The 17,273-nt window shown below is 40.5% G+C and overlaps 1 protein-coding gene across 1 annotated transcript in view; it reads left to right on the forward strand.

Moving 5' to 3' along the window:
• LOC120538737 (spectrin beta chain, non-erythrocytic 4-like) overlaps positions 1-17,273 on the forward strand; it is a 461,881-nt gene that overhangs the window by 409,526 nt on the left and 35,082 nt on the right. Inside the window, exon 34 of the mRNA XM_039768162.1 lies at positions 16,322-16,394. Within this exon, the coding sequence (XP_039624096.1) occupies positions 16,322-16,394 (73 nt within the window). The remainder of the gene's footprint in view (positions 1-16,321; positions 16,395-17,273) is intronic.

Below are 17,273 nucleotides of genomic sequence, written 5' to 3' on the forward strand. Positions count from 1 at the left end.
ATACTAAGTGACATCTACTATCCAATTTCGTGGTGATGATTTTTATTACTGTTTTTATTTTTATTTTATTTAATTTATTGTAGAATCAACTCTCGGCAGCAGCCAGCAGGGCGGCCGTGCGGCGCATGCGTATGGGCACCGTTCTTATTCCCTACCATCTTCGCTAATCATTTTTGAGGCAGATTAAAGACTTAAGTGCCAGCATAATTGAAAAATTAAAGAAAACATACTAAGTAATTGCAACACAAAAACTAACTTAATCAGATTTAACGCGAAAAGATGCGGACGAAAGAAGAGAAGCAGCAGGTCGCTAGGGTGGAGAAAAGAAGACCTGCTCAGGAAGCAGCGAGCGCATCAACCTCTGAGCAAACGAATGATAAACGTACAGAGAAAGAGGAGGAAATCTAGGAATGCTCAAATCAAGTGTATTCACTGCATGTTATCATGCAGTACACCGTTACTGGTAATAAATAAAAACAGAACACAAGTCATCCTCTTCACAGAACTACATGGCCAATCTGTCATTGGCACAATAGTACAAACCACAAGACAAGATTATACCAACCACTAAATACAGAACTATCACATATGAGGATACAGATTTGTTCAGAGTCCTGGAGTCCTCGGCCAATAAGCCATCACCCCTTACTGGCCATTCCACAGCTGAGTCGGTGCAGGGCCGGCCAATCAGATGAAAGGACCTTTCTACCCAATGATTTCAGGGCTCCTGTATCTGAAATAACTTTTCCATAGGCAGGCAAGCAACTTGGCAGTAGAGCAGTGGCACCAAGTGCCACATTAGAACAATCTAGATAAGAACGGGCCACTCAGCCCAACAAAGCTCACCAGTCCTACCAGTATCTACTTAATTCTTCTAAAAAAACATCAAGTTGAGTTTTGAAGGTCCCTGAGGTCTTACTGTCTAAAACCTTACCTGGTAGCTTATTCCAAGTGTCTGTGGTTCTCTGTGTAAAGAAAAAAGTCATAATGATTGTACGAAATTTACCCTTAACAAGTTTCCAGCTGTGTCCCTGTGTTCTTGATCAACTCATTTTAAAATAGCAGTCTCGATCCACTAGACTAATTCCCTTCATAATTTTAAACACTTCAGTCATGTCTCCTCTTAGTCTCCTTTTGCTTAAACTCATAACTCATCCCCTGTAACCCTGTAGTGAGCCTAGTTGCTCTTCTCTGGACTTTTTCTAGTGCTGCTATGTCATTTTTGTAGCCCGTAGACCAAAACTGCACACGGTCACTGCACACTTGGACTAACTTGGCTAACTTTACTACAAGTTTATGTGGCGGCCCATCACAAACATGTCCACGACCCATAGGTTGAGGGTGTACTCACACTAGGCACGTTTGTTCCGTACTGTGCTCGTGCATGATTGTTTGCCCCACCTACTGCCCCGCTGCCCTGCACTCGCATTGCACTTTAATACTCTGGGCCCAGGTACGCTTTCATCATCACTATGCGACGTTGTGTAAAGCCAAAACCAAGACATGAACTTGGAGTGACAGCATGCATGTCAAAAAGATTTTCTTTATTTTGTTCGTGTAGAGCAGGATAAATGCTCTGCCCTGTTACAGACTTATTTGGTGTGCAGTTTTGTTATTGAGCGTGCTGCACATATGAGAAGATTTTTATGGTTACAAATGATATTAAGGAAGATATTGGCAGCTTTTCTTGCCAACTACAATTCACATTCATCTGTAAGGTGAAAATAAAAACCTGTTTTTAACACAAATGACATTGAATGAAATAACGTAGCTTCATTTAACGTCATGTCTGTGTCCTGTGCTTGGGCATGTTTAGTGATGGCTGTGCTCATGAATTCCACTAAACTGTGCCCAGGCCCACCTCTTCCAAATGAGCCAGGGCATGGTATGGTTGGGTCAGCAAAAAGTCATACAAATCCTAGTCATACAAACTAGACTTTTGGGGGTTACATACGGACAAATGTGCTTGGGCACGTAACAAATTGCCAGTGTAAGTACAGAAATACTGGCCTAAGAGTTTGAAACGGTATGTTTCCAAATCTCCCGTCGCAATCCTGCTCACACATAGTCGCTGCATGGATTAGTAAAAGTGAAACGGTGGTAATGTTTAGGAAAAAAAGGGTTGTGCTTAGGACCCCCTACCACCCGGCTCAGGAACCAGTGGAATTTCTTGCCCTTTCCATATGGTTGCTAGCATTTCCAGTAAATGTGAACGCACATGATAAGAAGCCTGGATCGTACTTTCAACTACAGTAAAACCTTGAGTTGTGAGTAACTTGGTCTGCAAGTATTCTGCAAGATGAGCAAAAATTTTGAATACATTTAACTTGATAAACGAGCGAGGTCTTACAATACAAGTAGTACGTATACGCTTTGTCTGCCGAGTGTCTCGTGATCACAACTGAGCTGATTGGGTTGTCTCTCTCTCTCTCTCTCTCTCTCTCTCTCGCTGCGGGATTGTGGGTAATCGTCTCCCATTCTCGGTCTCAATTGGCGTGCCTCACTCGTATAGTCAACATCCGTACGAGTGTATACTGTTTACAGTAGCATTGTGACCGTGTGTGTGCGTAAAGCATTTTTAAAATTTTGTGTCCAATAATTTTGTGTCCAATAAGTCTGTAGGAGTGCGAGCGATGAATCAGTTTAACGACAATGCAATGTCACATTTCCGCGAAATCCTCAAAAGGAGGCAAAAACAACTGTCACTGGATAGGTTCCTTGTTAAAGTCGCAAAAAAAAGAAAAAGGTTCCAGTGAGCCAACAGATAGCAGGGATCCCGTTAGTTAGAGTGAAATTCATCTTACAAAATAACTCTCCTCCTCCACCTCTCCTCTCTCTCGTCTCCCTCACACCAGCCATGATTCTTTTCAAAGGTAAAGTGCAGGTTAATTTGTCTTTATATTTTGTATTAATTATTTTTATATGAATATTTTTGGGTTATGGAACGAATTATCTGAGTTTTCATTATTTCTTACGGGGAAATTCGCTTTGATATACGAATGCTTTGGATTACAACAACAACAACATTTATTTATATAGCACATTTTCATACAAACAGTAGCTCAAAGTGCTTTACATAATAAAGAATAGAAAAATAAAAGACACAGTAAGAAAATAAAATAAGTCAACATTAATTAACATCGAATAAGTAAGGTCCAATGGCCAGGGGGGACAGAAAAAACAAAAAAACTCCAGACGGCTGGAGAAAAAATAAAATCTGCAGGGATTCCAGACCATGAGACCGCCCAGTCCCCTCTGGGCACGTTTCCGGAATGAATTATGCTCGCCAACCAAGGCACCACTGTATTTACCTGTTTTTAACCTCACAACGTCAGGTGAGGCTGTAACTATTCAGGAAGTTAACCTTTCATTGACTGGCACAGGGTCATTAACTCTGTCTTCAGCACCTTTTGATATCACTCTTAATCCTTAGAAAGATTGACCAGTGGCCAACCACTTATCCATTTTAAAGGATAAAATTAATAAACATGCTTTGGATTTTATGTGCACATATGTTAATGTGAACACACACACTACACCATAATGTATTGTCACAAGCAGCATATTTGTGAAATAAAAACTTTGATTGAGAAGAACTGATAAAAGGAAAGGTAACTGAACATGGGCGACTCTATCTGAAAACAATAACATTCTTCTGTAGATTAATATTAATGAACATAAAAAATACAGGGTCTCTTTCTCGCTTCTCTCTCTCTTTACCTTCTCGTTGGTGTTGTCCTGCTTACCACCTGGCAACTTCTGTCACAGGTTGAAGACCGCTGATCTGAAGCCGCTGACACACAAGCGTCCTCCTCCATGCCGTCTTCTAAATCTTTTATGAACTCACATTCAACCAAGGCGACCAACTTTTACAGTCACAATGACCTCCTTAGCAAGCAGTTTCCCACCATTTTAAGATTTTTCCCCACATTTTGTAAAGGCTTAATGTCATAAGTCCTGCTTACTAATTTACAGGCCTAATAAATGCAATTAACCCAAGATGTTCACAAGGAGTGCAGTACATTTGGTGGAAAAGGTGATTAATTGTTTAATTCCCTGGACCATCCATCATGGCAGCACTCAGACAAGTGGTCCACTGGGACAAAGGAACGCGGTTCAGCTGCAAGCAGGCAAACTTTAGTTCTGCCTTTTTTTGATACTTTGAAATGCTTGGAAAACTAAATAGTGTTGAATTGATTTGCATTCAGATGCTGGTTTATTGAATATTGCGACGAGACGAGACTTTTTGACATGAGATTGTTTCAAGTCCTGCCTTCCTCTCAACGGTCCTCTGACCTCTCATTCGTGTGAATGCTTTTGACAGACACATTTCCTGCTCTTTCAGCTCTTATAAATTTGTACGTTTTTTCCTCACTTTAAGTTCCCAATAAAAGAAGATGTATTATGTCCAAATCTTATAGAAGAATTTCATCCTGAAGGGATATAAACAGAAGAAATGAGTACAAGGCAATCCTACCACGAGAAACGATGAAGTCAAACAAATTAATGAGAAAATTGTTGTTTGGTTACATGGCCAATTGTTTCAATGCGTAGCAATAGACTTTGCTGAAACAGTTGGTGGTGATCGTGTGGAAGATGAAAACATTAACTTACAATGTCACGAAGGATATCTACCACCGTTAACACTGTCCGGTCTTCCAATGGCTGAATTACTGTTGAAAGAATGATGTGACCAAAAAAGGTAATGTAGTACATCTTCAACAAAGGAGATCTTGATATGCCATTCATATTAAAACGTTTCCCATTAGAATAACTTTTGCAAAGAAAATTAACAAATCACAGACGCAAACTTTCGAAAAAGTCGGTTTATTTATTAGAGATAAAGAAATTAAATTCTCTCACGGGCAGTTATACGTTGTGTTGTCACGATGAAAGTCCAAACACAGAGTCAAAATTCAATGCGATATTGACATAAATTTAATTCGAAAAATTATTTTTACTGAAGTTTTACAGTAAAAGTGTAAGTTTAAAAAAATATTTGCGCTTTAATTTCAAAGCCAAACAGAACAGAATCGTATAATGCAACGAAAAACTCAAACGCAACTTGAAACATAATATACTTTGAAATCATTATGTTTTACAATTTTTTACTATAGTTAACTACTCACTTTAATGTAAAATAGTTAGTTCTATCGACTTGCACCGCACCAAAGAGCCTTTACACACAGTCACCATTAAGGAGTGGATGTAGGGGGTGCACTCCTATAGGTACTTGGAGGTCCACATCAGTGGCAGGTTGGGCTGGTTTCAGAACACAAAGGAGCTATAGAAGAAAGGGCAGAGCAGGCTCTTTTTCCTTAGGAGATTTCTTCTTCTTCCTCCTCCTCTTCATTTTTTTCTCTCTTCTATGTGGGGTCAATATGCTTGATCAGACTTCTCTATTACAGCCCTGCACCTCCTCCCCAGTCAGACCCTTCTCTTTCAGATTTTCTTGTACTTTATCCATCCACCTCCAGTTTGGCTTCCCTCACATTTGCTCAGTTATGGGACACACTCTGTACCCCCTGGAGGTAGCAGAACAAGAGAGAATGAAAACAAAACTGAGTGCCATTATGAACAATGCTGCACGTCCTCTTTCTGATACACCAATACTGAGGACTTTCAGCCAACAAATTATTTAGCAGAAGTGTGTCAAGAAACACATCTGGGGTGCTTTATACCAACAGCAATACGACTGCATTACGCCTCACTGCGACTGGGACTGCCAAGTCTGCTGTCTGTACATATATTTATTTATTTATTTGTCTACTTATTTATTTAAAGAGCTTCTGTAAAAAGCCAATTTTTTCCTGGCGACAAATAAAGTTCTATCTGTTGTGATAGACCCGGGTCACAAGTGAGCCCCAAACTCCAAACACAAAACACAATACAGTTCTGGATTCAAATCAAAGGGTTCTTTACTATAGAAATACCTCCAATTGAAGCACAAAAACGCACAGGTTATCTCTCCTACATTCACCTCTCCTCTCTCCAGTGCACTGCCCTCCTCCAGTTTAATGTTGCATCTCTTCCTCCCAGCTCAGACTCACAGTCCCTTCTATTGGGGACCGGGGGTTACTTCCAGGGCCAGGGTTACTGCCCGTTGGAAGTACTTCCAGGTCACACGGACTAGGGAATCCATTCCTGGATGGGTTTATCCATTCCCGGGAATTCGGGAATCCTGCATGTTATTCCCGGAAATCCCGGGATGACACAGTGCACGGGCATCTCACATGTGAACGGTTTTAGAATGACCGACACTTATTTTTAATAAAACTACTGCAGTATGTTGACACAAATAAAAGACTAACCTTATCAACAAGCAGTTCATGCTGTCATATAAGTACATGTATCTAGTTCAGGGGTGCCCAATGCGTCGATCGCGATCGACCGGTAGATCGCAAAGGTAGTGCAGGTAGATCGCGTTGCATTCAAAAAAATATCATATATCCTCCCTATGGCATTTGCAACTTGATTGACATACAGGGCAGCCAGTCTGAGATCTCCTTTCTTCTAATACACTGGTCATCCCGCACGCACGATCAAATGCGCAAGCTACTGCAAAACTCCGGCTGTGATCTAGTTAGCCTTCCAATTTATATCGACTAAAGAAGGGATTTTAAAAAAATTGTTTGGGGAGGGTATGGGCTTTACGTGTAATCAGAAGAGGATTTTTTTTTCTCACAATGTCACAATCGAAGTGCGTTTGTCTGATCTATCAATCTATCATTGCTATTCCAAAGAAGGAAAATGTGGAAAGGCACTTTCAAACTGTTCATAAAAACTACGAAACTGACGTCCTTCCATAAAGCGATCTGAGAAAGAGAAAAGAGAGGGAACTAAAATCGCAGTTAATCGGACAGCCGTCATTTTTCACTCGGCTGAATTCAAAAGCTCCTTGACTGCATTATCCGTCTCTACTTATTTATGCGAGTCAGCCTTTTCCCACATGAAGATTATTAAATCCAAATACTGTAGTGACCATAAATGTAATGAATTGTTATTGTGCCATAAAGGTTATTCAGTTATGCAAGTGTATATATATATATATATATATATATATATATATATATATATATATATATATATGTATATATATATATATATATATATGTATACTTTTTAATGTAGGTAGATCATTTCGACCTGGTTATTTTAAAAGTAGCTCGCAAGCCGAAAAACTGTGGACACCCCTGATCTAGTTAGTTGCGGTAATAAGAGCGTAGAAAGCATAACTTGTCCAGCGTGCGGTCGTCCAGGCGAGAGAGTACTTCGTGCAGAGTACGCCAGCTGCTGAGAAAGCACGCTTTGCCTCCACTGAAGTAGGCAGCACAGTCATCAGATACAGATACACTTGTTCTAAACAATGCCCTCACTTGCCGTTGCTGTGAAACACCGCCATTTCAGCTGTTACTGATGCATCCAGTTTCTTGTCATCATTCTGTGATGGCAAGTTTCTTGGCACAGATAATGGGGATGCAAGCAACAGACTGACGCATTGCAATTTGAAGTTGCTGTTCAAAGCTGTTGTCTGACAGATGTCAATGAAGTCTTCAGTTTTCAACTATAACTCTGTTATTTCTTGATCGAATTTTACACTTTTACACGCTATATATGCGAACTTGGCCATTCCTGGTTTCCCGGGAATTACAGCAATTTAATTCCCGGGAATCCCAGACGCCCGGTAAACGGGAGCCCGGGATTGGATACCCTAACATGGACGTCCCATATATTAGGGAGTTTATCTTCTTGCTGTGACCTCTTGCAGTACCCATGGACCCCAGCAGGGCTGTGCTGCTAGACTACAACTCCCAGCATTCCCTGCAGGTTCCCTTATATGGGGGGGCTGCTGCCATCAAGCAACTCGGGGGAATAAACACCCCTCATAGACAGTCCTTCCCTGTCTTCTTCTTTTATTTGAGCCAGGGAAGGTGTTACATATGTGCTCAGTTGGGACGCCTGTTTATTTGTCCGGGGCTTCCCATTTGGGTAAGGAACCATCTTCTTCTCTGGCTGGGTCGGCCGTCCCTCCATTAGGGAAGCCTGGCCCAGGTAAGGAATCTTCCCGACTCCCTGCCAGGATGCCTTTCCATCCCGTGTACCATTTACACTGTCTATCTAAAAAAGACTCTTTAATGTCAAAATAAAAAAAGATCACTGCAAAGTGGTCTAAAATAATGACAAATTTAAGCAAGTATTCACCCCCTCCTTCTTCTCCACACTGCCTTTTTTCCCCATTCTTCTAGACAAACCCTAGCCATGGTCCGTCAGGTTGCATGCCTTTTCAATTGAGATCTGGACTCTACTCGGCCACTACAGGACATTAACATGGTCATTTTTTACATCCCAGCTTTGAGGTTGTTGTCTTGCTGAAAGACAGATCTTCTCCTGAGATGCAGGTTTCTCGCAGATTGCATCAGGTTTTTCTCTGTAGTTTGCTGCATTCATTTTACCCTCACAAGCCTTCCAGGAAATAATGTAGAGAAGTATCCCCACTGCCTGATGCTACCGCCATCATGCTTCACAGTGGGGATGACATGTTTCGAATCCCGTAAATGCCAATAGGGAATCTGCTCTGTTGGGCCCTTGAGCAAGGCCCTTAACCTGCAATTGCTGAGCGCTTTGAGTAGTGAATAAAGCGCTATATAAATGCAAACAATTATGTTTCTGATAACGTGCTTGTGACAAACATGCCATTTAATGTGATGACCAATTCTCTTTCAGCTGGCCTCAATGTCTCCCATGTGCCTTCTAGCAAACTCTAGCAGAGATGTCATAGGTCTGCTTGTGGCAGATTTTCATTTCTCAATGATTGTCTTCCCTGGACTCCTTTATATATATATACTGTATCACTGGTCAACAAGCATTTTGATACTGGGAGTCTTTCACTTGTACTTTAACAGGTTTCACTTGCTGACTCCAAATCTGAAAACCGTTTTCGTGTAGTACGTCCCGCTTTTTAGCTATGATGTTCCAGGTCTTGGACAACTAGGCTGACTGGACAGTAAAGGTGGATAACCATTTTGATAAATACTGGTAATTCCACTAGGGATGCCATTGAAAAGTAAAAGAATTCGCCACACGTTACTAACAGTTGTGAGTTGCTTGCCTTATTCATTATTAATTTTATTTAAAAATGATTAATTTTTAATTAGCAGAAAAAATATTTGTTACTGATTGTCAAATTTTATATGACTTAAGCATAATGACACAACTCAGACGTGACGGTGCAGTAGGTAGTCAGTTTTACTGTTAAACATAACATTGCATTTCAGGACATTTTGTTCATTAGATTCACCATTACTTTGAAAATTTTGTCAAGCTGATGGACAGAAATGGCGATGCTTTGCAGCATTTAAGAAATAAGTTTGGTGTCGAGAAAAGTGAAGCCAAATTAAGGAAGGTGTTGCTTGATGATGAGTTCAAAAGGAAACTGAAGCCCACTGAATCGGCACCCTCATTCGTGAAGGTTGTCCAGAGAGTAATGCTGAGCTTGTACAAAACCTGCTGAAAGCGTATCAGCTTATGGGAGCCCGAATGTCACTGAAGACGCATTTTTTACATCTTGACTTTTTTCCACCAAATCTGGGCGATGTCACCGATGAGTATAGGGAAAATTTTCATCAAGATACAAAGGTGATGGAAAACTGATATCGGGGAAAATTCACTCCGAGCATGATGGGTGACTACTGTTGGTTCTTGCAAAGAGAGACGGATGTGTAGTACAAGCGCAAAAGCGAGGGCCTCCAACATTTTTGGGCAGGCTGACCTCACTTTTATATTGAGGTAAATTGACATAAATATACTTTAACGTGTCTCTGGTATCGTCTTCTGGATTGTTTTCAGAATAAACACATCAAAACAATTTTGGTGGGACAGAGTCCTAACTCCAGATATCACGTTGACATATTATATTGATATTCAAAAGTGTCAAAACGTCAATGATGTGTATCTCAAAAACCTGACGTGCTTACTTAATTCTGATTTCATATATGAACCCATTGCAAAAAACTTAATAAAGAGCTGCTCTGAAGTTCCCAGTAGCAAACACAAAATATTTTTTTGTAGAGCAGTGTATTCGGAGACTATTTTCTTGTTTCCACCCGCTTCGCTCTCCTTTTCAGAGTTACTTTAGGTGTTCTTTTGTCTTCATTATGGAGGTTAGGCCACCATAATGGCTCATCACAAGTTGCAGTCAGACTAGGGTCATTGTGTAGGTCAGGCCAATAAACTGACTGACCACAAGTTGGATCTTTCATTATTTTATGTTTTATATTTGTAATTAATTTAGACCAGTCTCACAGATCTGTTCTCTGAAATGGAAGAATCTTATTCTGTTCAATCAATCAATGCCAGATTAACCCTAACCCTAACCCTAACCCTAAACCTAACCTGTGATTCAGGTTGTATACCAATAAAATGTGAAAACTTCAAGGAGGTAAACACTTGCAATGAATTTAGGAACACAAAAGACAGTCAAAACGACACAAAATAACCAATGGATGCTTCTTTACCTGTTTTTCTGTGTTTCTGAAGCCACAGTCTTTAGAGATCCAGTTTCTTTACAAAGTTATTCCCTTTTAGAGATGAGGCTCTTTAACTGTCATGACAGGAGCTCTGCTTTGCCAGACAGGATTATCAGTGAATCTTTAGCTTTGATTTATAAAGTCTTGAAGTCTTGAACAGCATTCTGCAGTTAAACCTTTTTCTCTGTCATCCCTCGTGACACCAGCTTTAGTCTGCTTGTGTGATACCACGCAGGTATTTTATGGAGTGAAGCTACAAAATGAGACTCAAACCCAGAAATCCTAGTCCCCTAAAGGTAATCCTAGACTTACCAAGTCATTCATTAAATCCTAGGTAATCCTAGTCATCTAAGGCAATGTTTCTTATCTACCGTCAAAGATTTTTCAGATGTGTACTGTATGTGTTACTATTTACACCAACTGCAAGAAACAAGACGTGCAAATACCTTAGCTGGCTTCTGATCCAAGGTGTAAATCTCAAAACCAGAAGTACAAAGCTGTTTTGAAGCATTGTCTTTGTTCAGTTTCTTGGATTTCAAAGCTGTTAAATTGATCCTTTGTCACAATGCTTTCCTCCAGAGAGATTTTACACTTGGAAACAGACACGGGCCGTGTATTCCATTTTCTAGTACTTTCAGGCTCTTGTGCCCTCATAGTGTCATTAGTCTGTTGTTATAAGTCCTCTGTGCTGCTAGAATGTTGACTTAAGGAGTTAGTGACCATTTTGCGCTTCATTTCAGTTAAGCAGACTTCTTTTAAATACAGTTTGTGTCTTGTGAAGCTCACTTTACTCATCTGAGGCTGAACTGTACCCGTTCCAAACTTAGTTATACAGTGTGACCACTAGAGGGCGCTGCAGTACCTCACAGACACAGTCCCGGGAATATGGATTGAACAGAACACCTTAACAGCTTTCTCATTGTTAACACAGCACAGCAGTGTAATTCGCTTTCTTGTTTCTCCCTTCTCTCTTCCACTTCTTCCTGGCGAGTGTTGTCCAGCTCCTCTCCCGACTCCGATTCGATCTGAGTGAGGCAGCCGCAGAGCTGCTCCTCTTATACAACACCCAGGGGTAATTCAGGTGCCACACGATTACACGCTGGAAGCACTTCCAGGCCAGGAGGGAACCACCGTAAAGTGTGTGAAGTCCTATCCCCACAGTTACCTGTGGTGGCACCCACACACCCCAAAAGGGCTGTCCATCAGGACTACAATTCCCAACGTGCCATGTGAGTGTACAAATGAAAGGGTTGCTGCCATCTTGAGTACTTGGGGACTACATGCCCCCAAGACACAGTTCTTCCCAGTCCTTCCATTATATCTTCACTACCTGCAACCAATCCGGCCAGGATGCCTGTCCATCCATATCTTCACCCATCCGGGTAAGGAACCTCCCTCCTTTCAGGTCAGGATGCCAGTCAGTCCACCTTGGTACATACAATATACAGTAGTTTCCTCCTTTACATCCAAGCACCAAAACAGAATTTGATTTTGTGAAAAAGAAACTGTCACATGCATGTGAAGAGAATGAAATAATCCACTCAGTTTAATAACTGTCAAAAATAACTTCAGATTCACAATCATTGACCTTGAAATGCTTATGTTTGAAATGTGTCCTTTTTAACATTCTTAGGGTGGCTCTCACAGGGCTAGGACCACCAGTAAAGAATACATATCAAAAACATAATCATATTTGTGATGAGCAACCTTGAAATTGTATCACTCATCTCTCTACGTCCCTTTATTACCAATCCCTTTTTGTAAATGTTGTGAAAAGGAGTCACTTTGACTCCCTTGTATCCCTTTAGGACAGGGGTGTTGAACTCTGGTCCTGGAGGGCAGCAGTGGCTGCAGGTTTTCATTCTAACTCTTAGTTTTCACTGTTAATTAGCTTCTTTTCCCCCTCATTTTAATGGCCCTGTTTGTAAGGATTCAGTCCTCTGAATTGATTCTTTTCCTCATTAAATGGCAGCCAAGCAGAAATGAGACATGAAACGAGCCAACAGATGACCAGCTAAATTGAGATTTCAAACTCCAACCAATTTCACTCCAAACCAGTCTCTAATGAGAAGCCGATTCTTGCTGTTAATTAAACCCGTTATTTAATTCCATGGCTTCTTGCTGCTCTCATTCTGCCACAGCAGGCATTTCCAAAACTGTTGATATTTTCTGTTTTTTCTAAGAACACCGTCAAGATGTTTTGGTGACCTGAGCAGATAAACCTTACTGAGACCTTCACCTTTCTTTATTTTCAGATATTGTGTGGTAGGCACAGGTGAGCTGGTCATGTGGCATCTTTTTTTTAATGTCTCATTATTGTTTGGCTGCTAGTTAAGGAAAAAAGAAACAACTAAGGCACCCGAGTCACATTAATTAAAGCCAAGGCAAAAGAAGTTAATTAGCAGCAAAAACTGGTCGCTAATGAAGAAGAATGAAAACCTGCAGCCACTGTGGCCCTCCAGGACCAGAGTTCAACACTTGTGCTTTAGGACGTCAGTTGATGTCTCATGCACAGCTTCCAGTCCTTCTCATCATTTTTGTTGAAGACGCCTATTGCCTTACTTTTCGTCATAACGGTATAATTTCCTGCACAACACATGGTCCAAAAAGGGCCAAAAAATGAACAGTTTTGGGGTCTAGGGGGGAACCCCAGCAAGCTTGATATCTTGCATTGTTGATTGGTATATTGTATGAGGTGGTGTTCTTGTGAGACAGGAGGCTGTGAACAAAGTAGCTGAAGTGATTTCAAGGTGTGCACACATATTTTAATTCTTATGAACACGATAAGAGAAGTTCAGGAGAGAATCCGACTTCTTGTTTTCTTAAATGTTGTGGACTATGGCCGGACATTCATCCCGGCCAATACCCCCAGGCCGCCAAAGGGAGCCATCCCTGCGACATAGAGATGCCCCGAATTCCAGCAGGGCATCATGGACATTGGAGTTTTCCTGTACAGCCCTGCTGGATAACGTCGGGGCGGCTAGGGGACGGTGCAGGGAGGCTCGGAGACTTCTATTTTACCTCTAACCTGGAAATATGTCTTACTCACAGCGACAGAAGAAATGATGTACTTCCGGGATGAAAAGAAGAGTTTTGATCTGACCCGGAAGTGCTAGGAAGTCACATGGACTGAGGGTTCAGAAGCACTTCCGGGTCAAGGACTATATAAAGGACTGTGGAAGATCCTAGGGTTGAGCTGAGTCGGGAGGAAGGGTGGCAACACGTCTGGGAGAGTGGAGGATTTATTGTATCGATTGGTTATTGGATGAGTATTTTGGAGTGTAGGGTGCTTTGTGCACATTATGGCTTTAATAAAGTCAACTTTTGGACTTTTATCTGGTGCCTGGCGTCTGATCTGAGGGTTCAAGGGGACAACAGCGCCCCCTATCTGTCACAATGTGTTCTAGTGCAGGATTAGTGTTGCGTTCGTGTGCCATGAGAATTTTCAGCATTCAAAATTCGACCTATTTATGTGAATGTCAGGTGGACATTTTGGGAGACATGCTGTTGTAATTCAGGTTTTGGTCATATTTACCCTGAAATGGGGGGACCATTTGAAAATTTCTGAATGGTGCGACCGAAATGTGTGCAAATCCCCTCAAATGACAGTCTGCAATGTGCACTTTAATCACGATGCCTGAACAGTTTGATTTGTAATTTTAAACCGTGGAGCAGAGGGGTAAATGATGTAAAATTCATGTAAAAAATATCATCTTTATTCCAAGCATTATGGAGGGCACTGTATTTACTTTTTCTTGAGCTTTTAAGCAGTTTTAAAAATGACTGGTTTTCTGACCTGTGGGGTTTATTCTTTTTTCATTTGAACGCCTTATTTCAAAGCTAATAGTTTCTTAATGTTATTTTCACTGCCATTTTGAGGGTTTCGCTGTGCTTGTAATGCGTGATGATGACGTCATCGGCCCAACATTGTTGGGCAAGAGTAAGGTTACAATTCTGAGTACGTGAAACACAGACTTTTATCTTGTATTTTTATTTATTAATCATTGCATTGTTTATTTGTCTTGTTTTCTTATTATTATTGCTATTATTTCATATCCTTACTTATGATTTACAATAAATAATGAAGGTTGGCAGTTTGATCACTTATGAGATTGTATCTAAGTGCATTGTTCCATTGTGACATTCTTTTCAGTTAATAAAGTGAATACATCTATTGAGTTAATAAAGCTATTGTAATAATCATAAACCTGCACGTCTTTTTCCATACAAACAACTGTAAACCTACTTTTGCCCACCCCAGTATGTGAAGGTCACCTCTTGTGGCTCAAGTTTATCTGAGATTGAATTTATTTGCAAACTATGTGCTTTCTTCTGTGATTTTTTAGGATAAGACTTTTGCTCTTCGAGTTTTGGCTAGCATTTCTATTTTTGTCCATGGTAAGGTGTTGCCAAGTTTACTTTAAGAACCCCAAAAAAACCCACCTTTTATGAGTTTCACATTTTATGATCTCAATTGTGAAATTGCATGCAAAACAAATTGTATTGTCAGTGGATTAGTGTAAACATACAGACATGGTATAGGGCCCACTTGTTCAGGCTCTATGCTGTAGATTTAAATGAGTAATTCACCTAAAAATGTTATTTTTACTAGGGGGCTTTGCCACCTGCTTGCTTCGCTCGCCAACCCCTTAGCCAGCACGACGCACCTCTTTGCGGTTCTGCCGCTCGTGTATGATGATATGAATGTACAATTTAAACAGATTTTAATTTTCATGTCAAGTGTTACATCTGCATCGACACGACGTATAACGGGCCGTGATTGCATTTCATTTCTTTCTCTCTATTAAATAAAACAACTTTTTCGAATGTTTGGCTCTGAGATTTGTTAGTTGTCTTTGCAAAAGCTATTCTAATGTGAAACTATTAATGTTTTAATACGAATGGCATATCAAGATCTCCTTTGTTGTCTAATGATATCTGCGGGAGATGTACTAAATTACCTTTCTTGGATACATCCTTCTTTCTACAGTAATTCATGTGGTGGAAGACCGGAGGGTGTTAACGGTTGCAGATATTCTTTGTGATGTTTTTGGGTCTTGAAACCCAAATCAGACCCCGACTTATGTGCCCGTTCAAAAATGCGACACTTACATTTTTTTTTTTTTTACATCTTCTTGCCCCCTCCAATCTCACATCAGTTTCTTAGACACATCGAATTTTGTTGCAGCAGCGCAGTTACCAATTTCTTTCGCTACTTCAATGACTTTAATTTAAAACCAAGCTCATATTTTCTTCTGATCAAATGCTCCATCGTAGATAAGGGATGTTCTTACGCTAAAGGTGTATGAGGGTGTGAGATACAAAAAACTCAAATCAGTGCAAACGCTGCTTCGGAATAATTTGGGTATTACCGTGTGGTCACGTAGGCACAACAGAGAGAGAGAGGGGTTAGGAGCACGCGATGATACAGCACATTGCCACACCCGCATACAAAAAAAAAGGCCGTGTGCTCCGTGGTTACTCTCTCAGGTGGGCATTAGCATATCACAATGCCTTGTACCAATAGCGTGAGTTTTCTGCATTTGACTTATATGACCGACATTATAAAATGCCAGAAATTATACTGTAAAATCAAGTCCCGACTTATACACGAGTATATACAGTATGTAAAAATCATGTTTGATTAAGCACACAGTGATGAAGAACAACTTTTAGACATCAAGCTCAATGTACACACATAATACGTGTAACTCTAATTGTACTTAAAGGCTGTATATTCAGTGAGACTGCTGTCCAGTTTGACGGACATACCTGTTATTGTTCTTACATCACAGGGAGAAGAGGTCGACATTGGCAGATATTGTGGAACAGCTACAGGAGAGAGAAGCTGCCCAATTACAGTCTCAGGTGAGCTGAATGTTCTGTTTTTGTTACAATTTCAAAATTATTCAGGCCAATCCTTTGGTTTGCATATTTAAAAAAAAAAATAAAGATGTTTAAATCAGAAAACAAAGAGAGTCAGGGCATTTATCCCTAAAGATATTCTAGTAAGTAACCTTTAAATGCTAAGTAATGTCTGACAATGAATACTCATCATTCCATTCTGACTTTTGAATGGTAAGTCAAGCAGTGTCACCTAGTAGTTAGGGCGGTGGGCTGCTGTGGCCAGTGTAGTCTCCACCATAATGACCCTGCATGAATATTTCACTTGTAAGGCCTCCATCTCAGTCATGGCAATATAGAAACCATTCTGTAACGCCTGTATAGTACTTTGAAAAGATCTTTATTATGTAAAGGTGCCATAGTGTATGTACCAGATAAAGAAAGTATTTGACTGAATATTGTGTGATTGCTGGTTTAATCCTCACATCTACCATGCTCACATGCTAGAAATATAAGAACATTTGTGTTTTATATGGCATATACAATATAAATATTTTTATATTTATAGCATGTGACAGTGGGCAGGCAAAGTTTGCCTGAAGAAGGTGCCCGAGTTGCCTCAACAGCTTGCATTTTGTAATCTTCTTAGTTAGCCAATAAAAGGAGTCATTTTGCTTAACTTCTCAATACATCCATAATGGCTAACACAGTACAACACCCTAGTACTACACCATATCTTATATAACGCATTTTAGTGGAAGTAGTACTATACCTTCTAGTGGTTAAGATGTCTAACTTTAAGTCACAAGGTTACATTCACACTCTAATTACTGTATGACCCTTCCTTCCTTCTTTCCTCTTTGGCATTACAGTCCTTGAAGGGCCTAAGCCTCCCTCACCACT

This window comes from Polypterus senegalus, chromosome 11 (assembly GCF_016835505.1).
Source record: "Polypterus senegalus isolate Bchr_013 chromosome 11, ASM1683550v1, whole genome shotgun sequence".
Lineage (NCBI taxonomy): Eukaryota > Metazoa > Chordata > Cladistia > Polypteriformes > Polypteridae > Polypterus > Polypterus senegalus.